This window comes from Orcinus orca, chromosome 13 (assembly GCF_937001465.1).
Source record: "Orcinus orca chromosome 13, mOrcOrc1.1, whole genome shotgun sequence".
Taxonomy (NCBI): Eukaryota; Metazoa; Chordata; class Mammalia; order Artiodactyla; family Delphinidae; genus Orcinus; species Orcinus orca.
Window position 1 is genome coordinate 30,396,048 of NC_064571.1, and position 19,257 is coordinate 30,415,304.

General features: G+C 37.5%; 1 protein-coding gene across 11 annotated transcripts in view; it reads left to right on the forward strand.

Moving 5' to 3' along the window:
- The window catches only part of EXOC6B (exocyst complex component 6B), a 721,405-nt gene that overhangs the window by 555,028 nt on the left and 147,120 nt on the right, over positions 1–19,257 (forward strand). Inside the window, exons 22-23 of one of the 11 annotated variants that reach the window (XR_007470913.1) lie at positions 10,366–10,397; positions 16,406–16,545. The exons of 8 other annotated variants lie outside the window; for them this stretch is intronic. Coding sequence is in view for 2 of the 3 variants with exons in the window: in XM_049696140.1 (XP_049552097.1) it covers positions 2,801–2,905 (105 nt within the window). In the remaining variant the exon portion in view is untranslated. Of the gene's footprint in view, positions 1–2,800; positions 3,552–10,365; positions 10,398–16,405; positions 16,546–19,257 lie in introns of those variants that run through there. 2 more of the 11 variants (XM_033400480.2, XM_049696140.1) reach the window with 2 other exon arrangements.

A 19,257-nucleotide genomic window follows, 5' to 3' on the forward strand; every position in this document is an offset into this window, starting at 1 on the left:
GGTTGAATCAGTGTGACAAAAATTACCTTTCCACATCCCGTGCTGAAAATATTTATCTCTTTGCAGTTCATCTTAGTCATTCTCATAACTTAAAGTGACCATCATTTTTAAAGTGAGCAGCTAATGAACTATAAGAGATGTGCCGATTATAATAGAAAGTCTGAAAGTGTGGTTTCAAAGGAGATAGCTTGACCTCAAATGAGACATGACTAGGTGTCCTTGAGTATGTGTCCTTTTGCCTGTACTCTTTGCAATCCTAAAATAGAGTTATGGAATTTGGGGGCTGGGTGCTAATCTTAAAAATCATGTAATATAACCTTTGGCTTGATACTTGGAATCCCTGTACAGCACCCTAGACTGTGCTTGAATATTCTCCTTGAAGAGAACTTGCTTCCCCAAAGCAGCAGGGTCCACCTCAAGACAATCTGATTATAAGAAACATATTTCTTAAAAAAAAAAAAAAGAAAGAAAGAAACGTATTTCTTAAGTTGGCTACAATATGTCTCACTTAACTTTGACCCTTTCACTCTTTGTATTTTTATTAATGCATTCCAATTTGGGGGACAGCCTTTCTATCCTGATTTATTGAGCTTCCATCTGCTAGTAATTGAGTCTTTTTCACGTGTAGCATTGTTACTCATTCCATATCTAGTCTTTATGTGGTTGATTTTATACACCACAATTGAAGACTTTACTCTCTTTGGTCTGCGTTTTCCTTTTTGACATTCTATTAACAAACCAGATTTTAATCATTCTTATTTATTTAGCCTGTCTAAACCTTTTAAGGTCCTGACTCAGTTATCCACCTTACTACCTGATTTAACCATTATGCCCTTTATAAGTCAAAGATAACAATATTAATCAGGAATGGCCGAAGTTAAAGGAAGAAGTTAAAGTTAAGGCAAGTTATAGGATACATACGCGCACCCATGCAAAAAGGGGATTTGTCCCCAGTTCAGTGCAGCAAGGATATTCTTTTACTGTCATTGAGTGTATTTCCTTCACTGGTTTATGAATATATTCATTCTGATCATGCTTTCATGTTCTTTTGCTTTACAGTGTTTCAGGCTCTATCAATTGAATGATAATTTTTAAAATATTCAAAACATGGAATATTTGATGAACTCATCTCTGTATAGACTATAATAGCAGAGTGTCATTTAAAAGCCATAGAATTTTATTAGGAAGCAAATTAGATGTGGATAGCAAAACTATTCATCCTTTCTGAGCCGTCCTGTCTATTCTAATTTTTCTACTTCTTAAGGAAAAAAGTGAAATGACATTTTGAATACACAGGCTTTCATGATATTTTACACTTTTATAGCACGTCAAAGTTAAAGTATATTTACCTACATAGCTCATTTGTCAGGTTTCTGGGTTTAGAAAACCAGCTGTTAATGTGAATTAGTGCAAATCAAAATCTTCTTCTTTGCCACTTTATAATTTCTATATTCCCAAGCTCATAAAAGTACGATTGCAGTACAACTTCACATTCATGTATCAAATCTATGTGCATATTTCTATGAAAATCCAAATTTGGGTTAATGCTAAATCTTGAGAAGGACAACTTAAAGGCTCATTTATTATCTATCTTGAAGTAGCATTTATATTCCAAGTACTGATAATTGCTGGCCCTTAATGGTTCATAATTGAGAATAACAACACAAGGCCAATAGTAGATCCTCAGTAGTTATTTGATTCTTAAGCAGTACTATGGTTTGTATTTTCTTCTGTTGTTAAACATTAAGTAAATTATGCTGATGAACACCGGAATTTGAACTTCAGATGATTTTCATTTCAGTTTATCAAACTCTGAGTGCCTACTGTGAACAAAGCACAACTTAGGTGTTGTGGGAATACACAAATGAATATAATACAGTCTCTGCCCTCCAGTAACAAAGAGGTGAACAGCAAATACTTGATTCTAATATAAGGCACAGTATGATTAAGTATTTCATTGGAATGCTAAAACAACTGTGTATGTTTCAATTATTGCAATAGCTTTTGCTGCATAACAAATCACCCAAAAACATTGGCTTAAAACAAGAACCATTTATTTAGCTCAAGTTTCTACAGATTGGCTAGGTTCAGCTGAGTTCACGCATACTTTGAGATCAGCTGCCGGATGGGCTCTGGCTTGCCTGAGGTCAGGTGCCTTAGCTCAGTCGACTCTTCTCTGCTCCCTGTGATCTCGCACTAGCCAGCAGCCCAGTCCAGGCTTATTCACGTGGCCTCCTGGCAGGGTTCCAGGAGAGCAAGAGGAAGTGTGAAAACCTCTTGAGGCCCATGCTTGAAATATCACTTCTTCCACATTCTGTTGGCTAGAGCTAGTCACAAGGCCAGCCCAAATTCAAGGAATGGGAAAAGAGACTCCAACTTACACTCTAGTTGGAATATAGGACTTTTATATAATCATGTGACATAAACAATGCAAATCAGGAGCAAGATTGAATCTCTAAGTACAAAAAATGGCCATGAAGTACAGAGGTCTTTGTAGGCCTGAGTAGTTATAAAATATTTCATGGAAAATGTGGAGAGTTAAACTGAGAAGAAGTTAGGTGTTGATGAGGGGTAAAGGTATTTCAGACATGGAGAAGAGCTGGATTTAAGTTTTGTTTGTAAAAATGTGTGTGCATGTTTGTATGCATGTGTCTGTGTGTGTCTGTGTGTGTGTGTGCACGTGCGTGTGTATTGATTTAACCAGGATCTAGACTGTTCTGCCACCTTTAAGTATTAAACTAATCTCTTTAAATCCCCTTTTCTTAATTTCTCTTCTTTGTTCTTTGCTTTTACTTTCCAGCTTCTTCATGGACCTCTCTTTTATGTTCTGTATCTCCTCATCAAATGCTGCTTATTACAGGCTACCCTGAAACACTTCACATTTCTGTTTTTCCATTCATTGTGAGAGAATCTTAACTTCCCCAGATAATTGTTACATTATTTATTAAATTTTAGCTGTTCACCTTCCATGTCTGACCAACAGGAAGAGGTTTGAATATGTTCTTTAGAAACGTTTCTGTTCCTTGGCACCGTTTTTTACTTCCAATATACGTAAGTTTTTATAAAGCTGAATGAATTAGGTTGTGACATTGCATCAGATCTCCTGAATGGAGCTTGTTGGCAACAACTCTTATACAGCAAAGTCATCCCAAGATATCTGTGGCTTTTTTTAGATTGAGTTGGTGACGTTCCCTCTAGGCCACTTATTCCCCAATTTCTAAACCTTCAGTCTAAAGTAAGTGCAGTGCATTTCCATTGCAGGCACTTAAACTGCCTTAAAAACAACTATAGAACCTAAGAAAAATAATTGTATATTTCTTTGGAGACGTTGAACAGATTCTGATGTTATGCCTATTAGAGGTATAAAGGTAAAATCAGTATTTTCAGTTAGTCAGCATCAGGTAGGGAAACCTGAGAACCACTCAAGAATCTGACTGTGTAGACACCTCCCCTTTTATTTCCCCTCCTATCTTGATCCTATTCAATAAAATTTTGGTTTTTGAATAAAATTGCCTTCCCTTCTTTTTGCCTTACCTTCAAGTCTAATGAACAATACTCCCATTAAGAGGAACATGTCCCCTTTGCATGACTGCTGTTGGCGCTTATGGAAAAAATATTAACTGTGCTTATATTTTAGCCTCAGTAGAACATCCATTTATATCAAAAACTGATTTTGTCTGATATGGTACATATCAAAATGAGGCTCAATAGAATTTCTTTTATAATATTTCACCCTAACCAGGCAATTACATAGGAGGCTGGGGTGGGGGTAGGGCAGGCCCACATAAAAGGCCTCAGGGATCAGTCTTCATCACAACCCTTAAGCTATATTAAACTGGAAGAAAGCCATCCCCCACATGTACTTCTTAGTAGGGAAGGGTGGTGGCCTGTAGTTTTCCCAGGTATTTACTGAGCAGTTGTCAGTGAGTCATGGTAAAGAAGGGAGGTGTGGGTGTAGGTAGTAGGGGAAAGTTTTTATGAAAGGATATTCTTGGTGGAGGAAAATATAGTGGTATATGAACCCTCTAGTAGTGAAGTGTGTGGATCAGTAATGTTGTCAGTAGAAATACTCTCCAGGTGCTCAACTGAAATATTTTGTTGATCTTGAATAATGGCCTATAAAACTGGGAGTCATCTGCACCAGAGTTAGTAATCAAACAGTTTGATAACTCATGAAGTTAGAAGATGTCATTTCTATAACTGATGTTAATGGTGGGGTTAGAAGGAATGGTTTAAGCCATAAAGCACATTATCTTGGAAAAGATTATCTGCACAACTGATATGGTAGCACATATAGCATGTATATGTGGGTAGATGTCATTTCCGAAATGAAATCTGAGGTTATCATATCCCAAAGGCATTTGTTGATTAGAAGAGGATGTAGTAATATTAATATATTAGAACTCCTGCACAAATCTCTGCTGATACAGAGCCACTAAAAGCTCCTGCAGACTATAGGCCATGTCTTGACATAGGCACAGCAAGCACTTGAATGTAGATATAGACCTCCTTAATCAGGAAGTATTCATTCATTCAACACTATGCCTAGCACTGTTATAGTGGGTACAGTGGCATAGAGGGTATAGTGTAGTGAATAAAATATGGTCCCTGCCCTTGTGGAGCTTACATTCTGGTGTAGTTTGCCCATGCTTGTAACATAGGCCTTTTTAACATTCTGCCCTTCCCAAAATCTCTCTTCAGGTGGCCCTGGTGCTTTGAGGAAATGCTACTTTGTCTAGATTTTTATTTTTTGTATTGATGCTCTATTAGTCAGTTTTAGGGACAGCTGCAGAATTTTCTGGAAAGATCCCCAGGACAAGGCCAAATGTGCTGTATACTGATAAGCAGGCTTTCAGAAAAAAACGTTTAGCTATGTTTGGCAGCCTGGCATAAATAAGATGGTCAACTTGAAATACTTCCTTTCCAAAGGTAGTCCTTTGGTTTTTGAAAGCAGGTTTTTCTGGCTGTATTAACAAAATTGTTTTGCCCATGTTGTTTTGACAGACACTTATAACCTTCACAGTGATACCTCTAACCTTAAAGGAAGTTCTGACAGCAAATAATTCCTATTGCCAAGTAGAAAAGAGCTAACACCTTTGGGTCCGGTTTTGTAGAAGAAGAAGAAGAAGAAGAAAATCGGGAACATTTCTGAGAATAGATTCCACTGAGCTAGACCTTTGACCTCATATAAGCCAACACTAGATCAGCATACACAAGGATAGGGCACAGGTGAATAAGGTCTTCAGCTATGGGATGTGGCTGCAGCTTCTGCAAATCAGATATATCCCCTTACTTTGCTTGGGACATTATTAACTGGAGCCACCATAGAAAATTTATAGAAGGAATTGCCAGTAATATGTAACACATTCTGGGATTTGCTGAGTGTTTTTGGTTGATTGGAGGAGAATTTATTCTAGAACTGCTGAGACTTTGTCTCACCTATACCAGCCTCTTAACTGGGGAGGAGGTGTGTCTGGAAATGCTGAATCATTAATGACAGGGTCTTTAAACTGAATTAATGGCAGATATGTGGAAATAAGCAATGGGTGAAGAACCTTCAGTTAGAGGGGTTGTGGACAATCTTTTGGGTGGCAGGAGACAAAACACCAGACTTTTGATGTATTTTCCCATGAATAATGCATTGGATTTGGCCTTTGACTTATGGGCCTCCCAGGCTAAGATTATCCATTGTTACTGGCAGCCCATATTGGTACAGTCCTGGGTTAGATGGCTAACCTAATCTAAAGCTTGGTCAACAGAGTTGTCCACCACTTCCTACTTTAAACTGGAGGCAGAGAGCTCTGCCACCTAGAGATTTCACCAGAGTATAGAACAGCCTTTCCAGTAGTGGCTAGAAGGACCTTTTCCAGAAGTGTGAGTCTAGTCTGTGACAACCCTGCTACCCCTTTGGTCCAGTAAAACAGCTGTAACTTTTAATGTGGACATGGTGCCAGCATCACTCCAGATAGCCTCATAGTAAAGTCTCTCAGTTCAGAGGCTAGAGTTGCATTCCATTTCAACTCTTGTGTGAAGAGCTAATAAGCGTAGCATAGTAAGCCACCTGGTTATTTCTACCTTAGCTCATAGACAGCATTTGTGATCCTCGTGCTAAACAATAAAAGACCTAGGTAGTCTGTGAGGCCAGCTGCTAGGCTAGCCTGAGCCACTGCACTGCTCTCTGCTTTCCCAAGAAGCCAAGCCTCAGAAACTCAGGAGGTCTCTTTCTTACTTCCAACACAGCATGGATATGCATACCCATAAACCTGGAATTTGTGAATTTCTCAGATAATCACATCTTCAAGAGAAAGGACAGGAAAGTCATCACCAATGAATTTCCCTGGGAGTAGCAGTGGAATCAGAGGCTGTTGTGGTAGTGCTGGCTGAGTTAAAGCCTATTGGGTTCTGAACACAAATCTCATCTGCATTAACTACACTGTCTAGTGTCCTGTTAGAGGACGCTCATAGGCCACAGAAAGGACAGTAGAGCCAGGCCTTGGAACTAATTTCTGACAAGTGTATCCTACTGATAGCCGCTGGAGGGCAGCAGAGAGTGACAACAAAGGGCTAGATGTAGGGAATTGGGGCATATTTCAGTTTGCCAAGAAAGAAGCCCCCCATAGCTGTAAGAGAATTAGCTATCTGGGAGCCACCATTACAAGCATAGGCGCCTGGGGAACAAGGAACAAAAAGAGTGTCCAGAACCCTGATCTGAGGGTTAAAACCCTCCTACTAGGCAAGTTCAGAAACCAGTAAAGAAATGACGTAGAACAAACTATGAAAGGGGAACCAGACAGCATCAGTAAAGACAGGGAACCAAAAGGACTAAAGTATCAAGTCCCAAGGGGGCAAGCAAAGATGGAACAGGAACCAAGTGAAAGAAAGAACTACAGTGGGAAGCAAGCCAGAGTGAGTGAGTTGAAGAGGCAAAGGGACAATCCAGAAAGACTGATTCTGAGGCAGCCATACCCAGGAAGGAGTCTTTCTGTAGGACACCTATCAGCAAGCAGAGAGCTGCAAAGGAACAAGTTTCCTACACAATCACACAGCTATATCAATGGGACGCTTATCTCTTAAAGTAGTCCCTCCTTGATTAGCCAGGATTATTTCCTTCTTGGTCTTTCTTCATTTCAGGAGCAAAATAACTCTTTGCAAATATGGAGAGAGAGAGAGAGATGATACGGCATTTTAAGATGTGACTAAGGGATTCTTACACATGAAATGAAATTAAACTTGGGCTTGAAGCCCTTCTAGATAGCATTGGTGTCAAAGGACAGCTCACTTTCTTAGAATAGCTTATGATACTGCCTTTTGATATTTTACACTGTAACATTTGCTAAGAATATCCAGTGGAAAAGAAAAACTGGCTCTGGTGACTAGTTATATAGGCAAGATCCCAATCGATCCAAGGATTTAGGATCTGTTCCCAGTAGGTTAGCAGAGAGCTGTTTGGAGTCTCTTCTAACTGCTATGTAAGCAGTTTTCCAAACCCCTTAAGGATGGAGAAAGAAAACTCTTTTTTGGCCTATTAAACTTCTAGTGTCTCCCTTCTTTGTCTCAACTCCTTAAACATCAGGAAAATGGGACTCCTGTAGCTGCAAATTCCAGTAAGTATTTAATGCTTACTCCAGGATTATAAGTCTTATAAGCTATAAAACCTTTATTTTTATAGCCTAAGAAATGTTTCCAGTAGGTTAGTTCATAAATATAACAGGTAAATGACTAAATAAATTATGCTATACCCATATAAAGAAATATCGCTCATCAATAAAAAGAATAAACTATTGATACATCCAGCTCTCAAATTTATGTAAAATTCCAGAAAGGGAATTTCATACAGCATAATGTTTTAAGATTCATCCATGGACAGATTCAATGCAATCCCTATCAAATTACCAATGGCATTTTTTACAGAACTAGAACAAAAAAATCTTAAAATTTGTATGGAGACACAAAAGACCCCGAATAGCCAAAGCAGTCTTGAGGGAAAAAAACGGAGCTGGAGGAATCAGACTCCCTGACTTCAGACTATACTACAAAGCTATAGTAATCAAGACAATATAGTACTGGCACAAAAACAGAAAAATAGATCAATGGAACAGGATAGAAAGCCCAGAGATAAACCCACACACCTATGGTCAACTAATCTATGAAAAAGGAGACAAAGATATACAATGGAGAAAAGACAGTCTCTTCAATAAGTGGTGCTGGGAAAACTGGACAGCTTTCATGTAAAAGAATGAAATTAGAACACTCCCTAACACCATACACAAAAATAAACTCAAAATGGATTAGACACCTAAATGTAAGACCAGACACTATAAAACTCCTAGAGGAAGACAGAGGAAGAACACTCTTTGACATAAATCACAGCAAGATCTTTTTTGATCCACCTCCTAGAGTAATGGAAATAAAAACAAAAATAAACAAATGGGACCTAATGAAACTTAAAAGCTTTTCCACAGCAAAAGCTATATCAGCCTCTTAACTGGGGAGGAGTTAACAAGACGAAAAGACAGCCCTCAGAATGGGAGAAAATATTTGCAAATGAATCAACAGACAAAGGATTAATCTCCAAAATATATAAACAGTTCATGCAGCTCAATATTAAAAAAACAAACAACCCAATCAAGAAATGGGCAGAAGACCTAAATAGACATTTCTCCAAAGAAGACATACAGATGGCCAAGAGGCACATGAAAAGCTGCTCAACATCACTAATTATTAGAGAAATGCAAATCAAAACTACAATGATGTATCACCTCACACCAGTTAGAATGGGCATCATCAGAAAATCTACAGACAACAAATGCTGGAGAGGGTGTGGAGAAAAGGGAACCCTCTTGCACTGTTGGTGGGAATATAAATTAATACAGCCACCATGGAGAACAGCATGTAGGTTCCTTAAAAAACTAAAAATAGAATTACCATATAAGCCAGCAATCCCACTACTGGGCATACACCCTAAGAAAACCATAATTCAAAAAGACACATGCACCCCAGTGCTCATTGCAGCAGTATTTACAATAGCCAGGTCATGGAAGCAACCTAAATGCCCATTGACAGATGAATGGATAAAGATGATGTGGTACACATATACAATGGAATATCACTCAGCCATAAAAAGGAACAAAATTAGGTCATTTGTAGAGACATGGATGCATCTAGAGACTGTCATACAGAGTGAAGTAAGTCAGAAAGAGAAAAACATATATCGTATATTAATGCATATATGTGGAACCTAGAAAATGGTACAGATGAACCGGTTTGCAGAGCAGAAATTGAGACCTAGAAGTAGAGAAAAAACACGGACACCAAGGGGAGAAAGCGGCAAGGGGTGGGGGTGTGTGTGTGATGAACTGGGAGTTTGGGATTGACATGTATACACTGATGTGTATAAAATGGATGACTAATAAGAAAATAAATAAACATACACAGGTTAAAAAAAAAGATCATCCATGGTATTGGATGTATCAATAGTTCATTCCTTTTTATTGATGAGTGATATTCTTTATATGGATATGTCATACTTTATTTGGTCATTCATCTGCTATATTTGTGAACATTTTGTTGTTTCCAATTTCACACTGTTATGAATAAGGCTAATGAACATTCATGTACAAGTGCTTGTGTAGATATATTGATATGTTTTTATTTCTCTTGAGTAATACTAGGAGTGGAATTGTTGAAGTATACATTTAACTTTTTTTTTAAATGTCAAACTATTTTCCAAAGTGGTTGTACCATTTTCCATACCTGTCAGCAGTGAATGAGAGTTCCAGTTGTTCCACATTCTCTTCAACACTTGGTGTGACAGTCTTTTATTTGTTTGTTGGTTTGTTGAGTCATAATTAACATATAGTAAAATTCATCCTTCTTAGACATACAGCTCTGTAAATTTTTGCAAACTTGTGCAGTTGTGTAACTACCACCCAAATCAACATGCAGAATGTTTCCATTACTCAGAAAATTCCTTTATGCCTCTTTGCAATGAGTCTCCTCTTTCTACTCCCAGCTCCTGGCAATGACTGTTCTGATCTCTGATGCTACAGTTTTGTCATTTAAATGGAATAATGCATATAAATGGAACCATACTCTTCATTTTGGCCTCTTTCACTTAGCATGATGCTTTTGAGGTTCATTCATATTGTTGCATATGTTAGTAGAGATTCATTCATATTGTTGCATATATTAGTAGTTTCTTCATTTTTATTGCAGAATAATATTCCATTATGGGGATAATTTGTTGACTCATTCACCAGTCGATGAATATTTGGATTGTTCCCAGTTTGGGGATATCATGAAAAAAAGCCACAATAAAGATTTGTGTAAAGGTTTTTATGTGGACATATGTTTTCATTTCTCTAGAGTACTTAGGAGTGGGATTACTGAGTCATATGGTAAGTATATTTTTAACTTTATAAGAAACTATCAAACTGTTTTCAAAGTGGCTTTACCACTTTACATTTTCACCAGCGATATATGAGAGTTGCAGTTGCTCTGCACCCTTGCTAATATTTGGTGTTGTCAATTTTCTTTTCATTTTTACCATTTTAGTAGGTATGTTGTAGTATCTTGTGGTGGTTTTAATTTGCATTCATGTAATGACTGTTGATGCTGAACATTATTTTTTGTGCTTATTTGACATCTGTATCTCTTCTTTTGTGAGGTGTTTGTTCAAATCTTTCATCCAGTTTTAAAAATAATTATTATTGAGTTGTAAAAGATTTTTATGTATTGTGATTAACAGTTCACTATTAGATATGTGTTTGACAACATTTTCCCCCTAGTCTGTAGCTTTTAATTTTCTTAATAGTATTTCTCTAAAAGTTTGAGTGTTTTATCTTAATAAAATACAGTTCTCAGTGACATCATTTTTTTCTTTCATGGCTCCTGCTCCATGTGTCCTATGTTAAGAAATTTTTGCCTAACCCAAAGTCACAAAGATTATCTCCTATTTTTCTTCTAGGACTGTTATATATAGTGTTAGGTTTTTTTACATTTCATCTCTGTTGACACATTTTGAGTTAATTTTTCAATATAATGTACAATATGGTCAAGGTTCATATTTTTATATAGAATGTATAGTTGTTCCAGCACCATTTGTTAAAAAGAGTATGTATTTTTATTGATTTGCTTTGACACCTTTATCAAAAGTCAACTGACTATATATGTATTCTTCTATTTCTGGACTCTATACTTTGTTCCGTTGATCTGTGTGTCTATCCTTTTGCTATGTCTTGATCTTACTTTTATACTAAGTCTTGAAATCAGGTACTATGGTATGAGTCTTCTAACTGTTTTTTCTTTTTCAAAATTGTTTATTTACTCTAGGTCCTTTACATATATATTTTAGAATCAGCTTGTCAATTCCTACAAAAAAACCTTGATGGAATTTTGACTAGGATTTTATCAAATTCATAGATCACTTTGGAGAGAATTGACATTCTGACAATATTGAGTCTTCTAATCCATGTACATAGTCTATCTCTCCATTTATTTATGTCTTTGATTTCTTTTATCAGTGCTTTGTAGTTTTTCAGCAGATCTTGCAAATATTTTGTTAGAATTAATCAGAGTATTTCATGTACATTTTAAATGCTATTGTTTTATTCAGTTTTTAATTGTTCATTGCTAGTATATAGAAGCACAATTGGTTTTTGTATGTTGATCTTGAATCTCAAACTTTCTGAACTCATTTATTAGATCTAGTAGTATTTTATACATTCTTTGGGATTTTCTAGGTAGACAGTTATGACATCTGTGAATAAAGACAGTTTTACTTCTGCCTTTCCAATGTAGATGCCTTCTGTTTCTTGCCTTGTTGCACCAGGACCTCCAGTACAATGTTAAATAGAAGTGCTGAGAGCAGATATCCTTGCTTATTCCTGATCTTAATGGGAAAGTATTCAGTCTTACACCATTAAATATAATAATAGGTGCAAGTGTTTTATGCTTTTCATCAGTTGAGGAAGTTTCTTTTAATTCTTAATTTGCTTAGAGTTTTTATTATGAATGGTACATCAGTTTTATATCCCATCATTTAATTAGCCATTATTATTTTTGAACTTACAAGTTATTTCTAATGTTTTCTTTTTATATTTAAATTATAATATATGTGTTCATACTTATAGCCTTTTTTTTAACCTGAATTTTTCCTTAAGGTAATTTCTTTATGTAAGAGTTATAAAAACATTTTTATGGTTTTTAAATGTATTGTTGGTTCCTATAACAAAGGGTTATTATACCAACTTAAAGTACACCTAGCAGTGTATTCGTGCACTAGTTTGACAGCAGCCTGACCAACACTGAGTCTATAAATTATAAATTTTAAGTGTTTGGTTAATACGATAGGTTATGAGGGTACCTTTATTTTTTTTATTCCATGTCTTTTTTTTGCTACACGTTAAAAAAAATTGAGTAGCCCATGAACATCAGTAAGGGCATGAATTTATCAATGTCTGGTTTTCAATTCTTATTGCCCTGTCCTGTGATAGGTTTTTTGCAATCTGATTTGATGCACCACTAATTTAACGTTAGCTTATTACAATCTAGTAAGAAATACAAGACTGATATTTATAAAAGTTAACTACTAGTAAAAGGTATATGTTTAAGTAACAAATTAAGTATTGTGCAAGCATTGCATGAGTTTGAAAGAGGGAAACATTGCTGAGCCATTAGAAGTGATGATTCTTGCCTTTCTGGTTAATGGGTCAGTAGGAGCTGATTTTGTTTCTTTTGTTTATTTAGTTTTATAAAAGCATTCTGTGACCAAAACATTTGAGATTCACTCTTCATGATGTCTCTAAAATTGTGTGTGAAATTTAATTCCCTGCTAATAATAAAAAATGTTCAAACCATTGTTTGTCTCCAGTGTTACTATAGAAAGAGCAAATTAGCCGGCTATTGGCTAGAAGAGCTAAGGTGTGAGGTCTCTATTTTCCAGAGTATGCTAAAAAAATATGCTCTAGAGACTTAATCTGAAGATTGAGGTGTGGGTGTTCACCTAAGCTAAACATCAACCAGAAAGAGGCCTCCCAAATTCTTCCCAGAGTTCTGATGCTTTGGGCCTGATGAAGACAAGTAGCAGGTTCTCTACAGCAATGTTCTGGCTGCCTTAAAAGCTACTGCTAGTATAGTCTGTAGTATTCTGTGACTTAGCACCGCAAGAGACTTGGAGAGACAGTGGGGAGAAAGTGGTTCTCAGAAGCTACTGGTACACCAAGGCTATATTAAAAAGGACTATCTCAGGCAATAGTAAATTAGCAACATCACTGAAAGTGAATGTGTGTTATGAGGCAAGGGGAGACGTATCGTTCCTTTTAGAGTGTATACTGCTAATCATCTGTCAATATAGCATTTGTAGTGTGTGTGCTTCCCTGTTCTAAATCCAAGTGTGATTAGAGTTCCATATGATGCTCTTAATTTTTCCTTCCCTTAAAGCCTCTGATTGAAATCATTAAAAGAGAGAAGGTGGTTTTACATGTGTTTTCTCTGGAATGCTGCCTTCCTACATCTATCTATCTGTGTGAACCTCTTTTCTTTCCCTGTCTGCTTGATGAAATGATAGTGAAAGAAGACAGTTAATTTCATTGGAGGAGGTAACGATAGGCTTGGGGAATGGGGAAGGCGAATGGAAGTGGATAGTGGGTATGTTCATGGTTCTTTCTATTAAGTATGAAACTATTTTATTCTTACTTCTTCTCTTGATCTGTCTTATGCTACTACCATTGAGCATCTTTTATTTCTTTTCTTTCGTTCTGCTACCTACTGATTTTTAAAAACACAATTATGATTATGTCATTTACCTGCTTAAAAAGCCTGAGAGCTCTCTGTTGCCCAGTGAACAAAGGACAAACTCCTAGCAAAGCAAGTCTGGTCCCAGCTTGTCTCTCTCGTCTCCTTTTCCTGTCATTTTTCCCCCTGTAATCTCTACCAGGACCACTCTTTACACCTCCCTGATCCAAAAACTGGACAAGCTTTAGGCCCCCTCTGCCTGTCACAGAGTGCTCTCCCTTAATAAAGTGACAAACTCCTTCCCTTCCTAAACTGCTTGGCTCAAATGTCATCTCCTTTATAAATTCTTCCCAACCTCCTCAGACAGATTTAATTGTTCCCCCTTTGGATCCCTGACATTTTATATGTCCCTTCATTACTAATTCCTTTGTAATTACTTGTTTAATCATCTGCCTTCCCCATTAGATTCTGAGTTCACCAAGGGCAAGATCCCTGTTTCATTTATCCTCAAATTCCCCCTCCTCCAGTGGGTAACATAGTTCCTATTAGGTATTATGCTTTCATAACTGCTTTCTGAATGCATTGACTTAATATTGTTTTGTGTCATTTCGGAAGTAAATGGAATTAGATTGAATTTCTGAATAATATTTGTACTCAAACTCCCTTAAATAAATAGTGTTCATTATTTTCCTCCCACACCATGCTCTTCATTTTCACTTTAATCTTGTTAAATGAAGTGCAGAGGTCACAACCCTGAGGAAAGGAAGGACCAAATATGGGGAAAGGGAACTTAGCTGGTAGTCCCTGTACCCTAGCATAGGGAGGACATTCTATAGTGAGAGTCAAGAGGGAAGCCTACCTAGGAACAGCACCATGCAGCTAGAAGGTTCATGCTGAAAAGGAAAATAGCTCCTCACCTGGTAAATTATTCTCACTGCTTCAACAGGAGATAACTTCTCAGATGAAACACTTGGTCATATTCTTCCAACCCTGGTGAGCACCTGGGTTCAAGTATCAGGTGTTCCCTTTCTGTGTCTATGCCCAGATGGGGGCCATTTTTCTTAATGCATGTGCACCCTTAGAGTTCATCCAGCATTTCATCCTTGTCGTATCTGTCTGAGATGCATGTATCCCACCTAACTGAGCTCCAAAATTAGGCCAGAGTGTCAGTCCAAACTCTGAAACCAATTCAAGATGTTGAAATCTTTTTTAGAATGACTTCTTGTTTACAAATATTTCCTGCTGAGGCAGTTAGGAATTTTGAATGAAAGTGATTAATGCGTTGAAAATGTAACATGGCCTTATTCTCCATGCCAGAAATATACTTATCTTCATCCTGTATAAATAATAAAAAAACTCCTAATGTGTTATATCCTATTATAATTTAAAATGTTCTAAAACTAAGTTCCTGCCTGTTCCTTCTGCAGTCTTCTTCACCTCAATTAATGGCAATTCTGGTCTTTCTTCTAGGAATAGAAATCTTGAAGTCATCCTTGACTCCTTTCTTTCTCTCACATCCCACATCCAGTCTATCAGCAAGCCATGTTTTCCCTCCCTTCAAAATATATCCAGAAACCAGCCATTTATAACTATCATTTCTTTTCTCATGATTCAAGTAATAATTATTTCTCATTGTATTCTTGCAGTGGTTTCTTAACTAGTCTCCATGGTTGTGACTTTGCCCTTCTATAGACTGATCTCAATATGGCAACTAGCACGAGACAGTTAAAGCAGAAGTCAGATCACATCAGTCCTCTGTCCACAACCTCACAATGACTTCCCATTTCACTCTAAGTAAAAGCCTAAGTCCTTTTAATGACCTACAAGATACTACAGAATTTTCAGGCACACACACATACTACCACTTAACTGTCTGACCTCATCTCCTACTTCTTTTCTCCTCACTCTGCTCTGGCTCTGATAGCCTCCTTATTGTTTTTCAAATATGTCAGGTACAGGCCCATCTCAAGGCCTTTGCACTTGATATCGACTCTTCCTAGAAGGCCCTTTTCCAGATACCTGTAGTTCTTGCTCCTTTATCTTCCTCAGGTCTTTATTCACGTCATTTAAAGTTCACCTTTTCATAGAGGCCTTTCCTATTTAAGGTTGTAATTTCACTCTCCCACTACCCCTGCCACCCCACCACCAAACCAAAACCAAAGCAAAACTCTATCCTTTTCCCTGCTTCATTTTTCTCTGAACAATTTATTATCTTCTAGCACATTATATATCTTACAGATCTTATTTAATTCGTTTTCCCTCCACTAGAAAATGATTTCATGGGGGTAGAGATTTTGCCCATTTTGTGAACAACTTTATTCTTATTGCCTAGAACAATTCCTAGCATATGGTAGGCCTTCAGGAAGTATTGTTGAAGGAAAAAAATGTAATCTCTACATGTTTGCCTTAGTTTTAAGTATTTACAGGTTAATAGCCTTTAGACATGAATTGTTCTACAAAGCAACCTGATATACACCATTAAAAGTAGGGATTTCAGAAAGTTTTTAATCAGCGGTTTAAAGGTGTGTTGTACATATTGGACTCTACCTTTCAATGAAGTAGAAAAAGGATATTTCCTAAAAGTGTTCTTGGTTATGGATTTCTTTGCTTCATAATATAGATTGATAGATACCTGCTGATAAATGTCTCTCTCTAATCACATATTACCCAGATCTTGGTGATGATGATGATATTAAGTCTGGAGAGGTAAACTGTGAGCCGGGTGCCACAGTTTCTGATCACAAGTTGGCAGTGAGACTTGAGACAACCCAGCTTATCAAGAAATGCAGAAGTCACTTAAAAATGGTCAAAGTAAGTCAACAGAACATGTTGGGGAGCACTGTTTTGGTAGATGGAAAATTGACTCCTGATTGCAAAAGCGTGTTGTGACTTTTACAGAGGACTTTTAGTGTTATGCAGGGGCAGAGTAACCTCTTTTTCCAGCAGAGTACAGTAGAGTATGATGAGATATGGAGAGTTTGGGAAATCAAGGGATACCAGGTGAATGTGACACCCTGGATAATGAGTGTGAATATACCAAGGAGAGAGAGGCACTGTGGTAGTCCAAATACAGTATTTTGTATAACAACAACAGCAAGAGATATTTTAACTATGTAACCTACAATTAGAATCTATAAATTCAGTAGCTCATCCTGAGAAGTGGCAGAGAAATCTGAAATAAGATATTCAAGGCTATTTAGTCCCTTTGTGGCTTTCTTCATGTCCTTTTTCTTCATGTCCTTTCTCAATACAGTTGTTCGTGTCTGGAGGGCTTTAGGCCCACAAAAACCCAGAGAAAGGAGGGTGATCTGTGGAGGATCTAGCCTGCTGAGATCTCCCACTTCTTTTACAAAAGGCAACTGGCAACAGCTCACTATCCTTAAGTAGCAAGTTGCCTGGACAGGGATCATAGGATTTAATTGTTAAATCTGTGACTGGCTAATTGCATAGATGCTAGGGTTGGGTGGCCTAGATAGGCCAACTGACTCCTTAAAATGTGGTTTTTTTGTTTTTTTTAATTTCCCAGTCTGGAACAGAAGAAAATAGCTGTGGTTTTATGTTAGTTGTATCCTGTAGTGTGCTGGGGAGCATAAGTTTCAGAGATTTCTTTATTGTGGCTCCCGCTTTTTATGAGGTAATAGAACTAAAAAAATCTTGGCACAAATCAGAAGTGGCAGAGGTAAAACCATTCACCTTTTTTCCTACTTCCTCTTTCCCACTTTCATTCCCCAGAATCTAGTGGTAATTTTACATTCATACACACACCTCAAAATCTCTTATGCAGAGCTATTGAGTTTTGAGTTGTGTACTGTCTCCTGGTCTTCTAGGCATGCTAGCCCCTGGGAGCGACCTAGAGTTCATTGGTTTTCCTAAGGCATCCCCTAATACATTTGAAAAGATGTTGTTTAGCCTCAGAGGTCATAGAACTGAGTTTCCAGTAGAGCAAGGCTAGAATTGCTCACAGTGTTAAAGCATTGTGAGTGGCAGTGCTTCACCCACATTTTTGTCATCCTCACTGAGGTCCCAGGATAAAGTGGCTGAGAAAAGAATCCATTTAGCAACTGATAGTAGAGCCACCCACTATGGACCATCCCAGAATGTAGAATATTGAAGGGGAAGTCAGGATATCTGTGATGTTGCCAGCAACTAGGTTATTTTGGGAAAGTCGCTTGCTTGTATTTTAATTTCCCCAAAGTAAAATGAAAAGATTAGGTTAATCTTCATATTCTGTTTGATCTCTTGTGTCCTCTGATTTTGGTTCATCCTTACTAGCTTTAAACTTATCCTCTTCAAGATGGTTTCTTCCTTAACTTCCCATATGTACTTGCTTAGAATTCCTATATGCCTATATTTCAATTTTAGAAGATAGCATGTATTTAATAGGAAGCTTTTTGGCTTTACTGTCACTGATTATCCTCAGCTTATGACACAGGATCCACTGAAATCTTTTAGTTAAATTAATACTTATCACTCCACAAGTCTGTATCTCATAGAACTTATTGACTCAGCTGGGGGGAAAAAGTATTGACACCAGGAGATTCCCTGCTTAGTTTCTCCTTTTGAAAACCTGAGGTCAGGATCTTACTTGCCAGCAGTGGAATCTGCCATCAAGGTATTGCAGCTTTCCACAGCTACCTTGCTTTAGGGAGTTCTAGCATGATCTATTATTCTATTGCCTGGAGCAAGATGTTCCTGGAAAAGAGGTCTCTGAATGTTCAGCCAATTTAGCAATTCATTGGCTCAGTGTTCTGAGATATTTCAGGATATTATGTGCAGAATTGAAATTTGTCTGGTCACTGCCCAAGAATCAGCACTATTAACGATGGCTGGATTAGGAGGTAAAAGACTGGGCAAAAGAGCTTTGAGAGAATTGTTTCCAAGTTTAAAGAGGAAATCAGTAAGTCAAGAGCAGGCAAAACTTCACACAAGAATCTTTAAGATACCTCTGGATCTACCTCTTCAATTGCTTCTTCTCAGGCTCTTTTTTGCAGGGGCGGGAGTGGGTGGGTTTCTTTTCTTCTGCCTATCCCTTAATATTGTACTTCAAGGGCTCTACCAGTCTTCTGTTCTATCAGTTCTGTTAGTTCTCTGTTCTCCTTACTCTGTATATTTACCTAGCTGAGGAAAAAATATAAGGGTCTGTGTGTGTGTGCGTGTACAGCAGAATAAATGCCCTGTTCCCCCAAAGATGTCCACATATTAATCCCTGTGACTTGTCCATGCTACCTTTAGGACAAAAGAGATTTCACAGATGTTGTGATGTTAAGGACCTTGAGCAGATTATCCTGGAATTATCTGGGTGAGTCAAATCTAATCCTGTGAGTCCTTAAAAGCAGAAGAGAGAGACAAGATGGAAGAAAAAAGAGAAATTCAAAGTGTGAGAGGGATTTGACCAACCTTGTTGGTTTAGAAGGTAGAAGAATGAGGCCATGAGCAAAAGAGTACCGGTGGCCTCCAGAGGCTAGGAATAGCTGACAGCCAGCAAGGAAATGGGGATCTCAGTCCTATAACCGCAAGAAACTG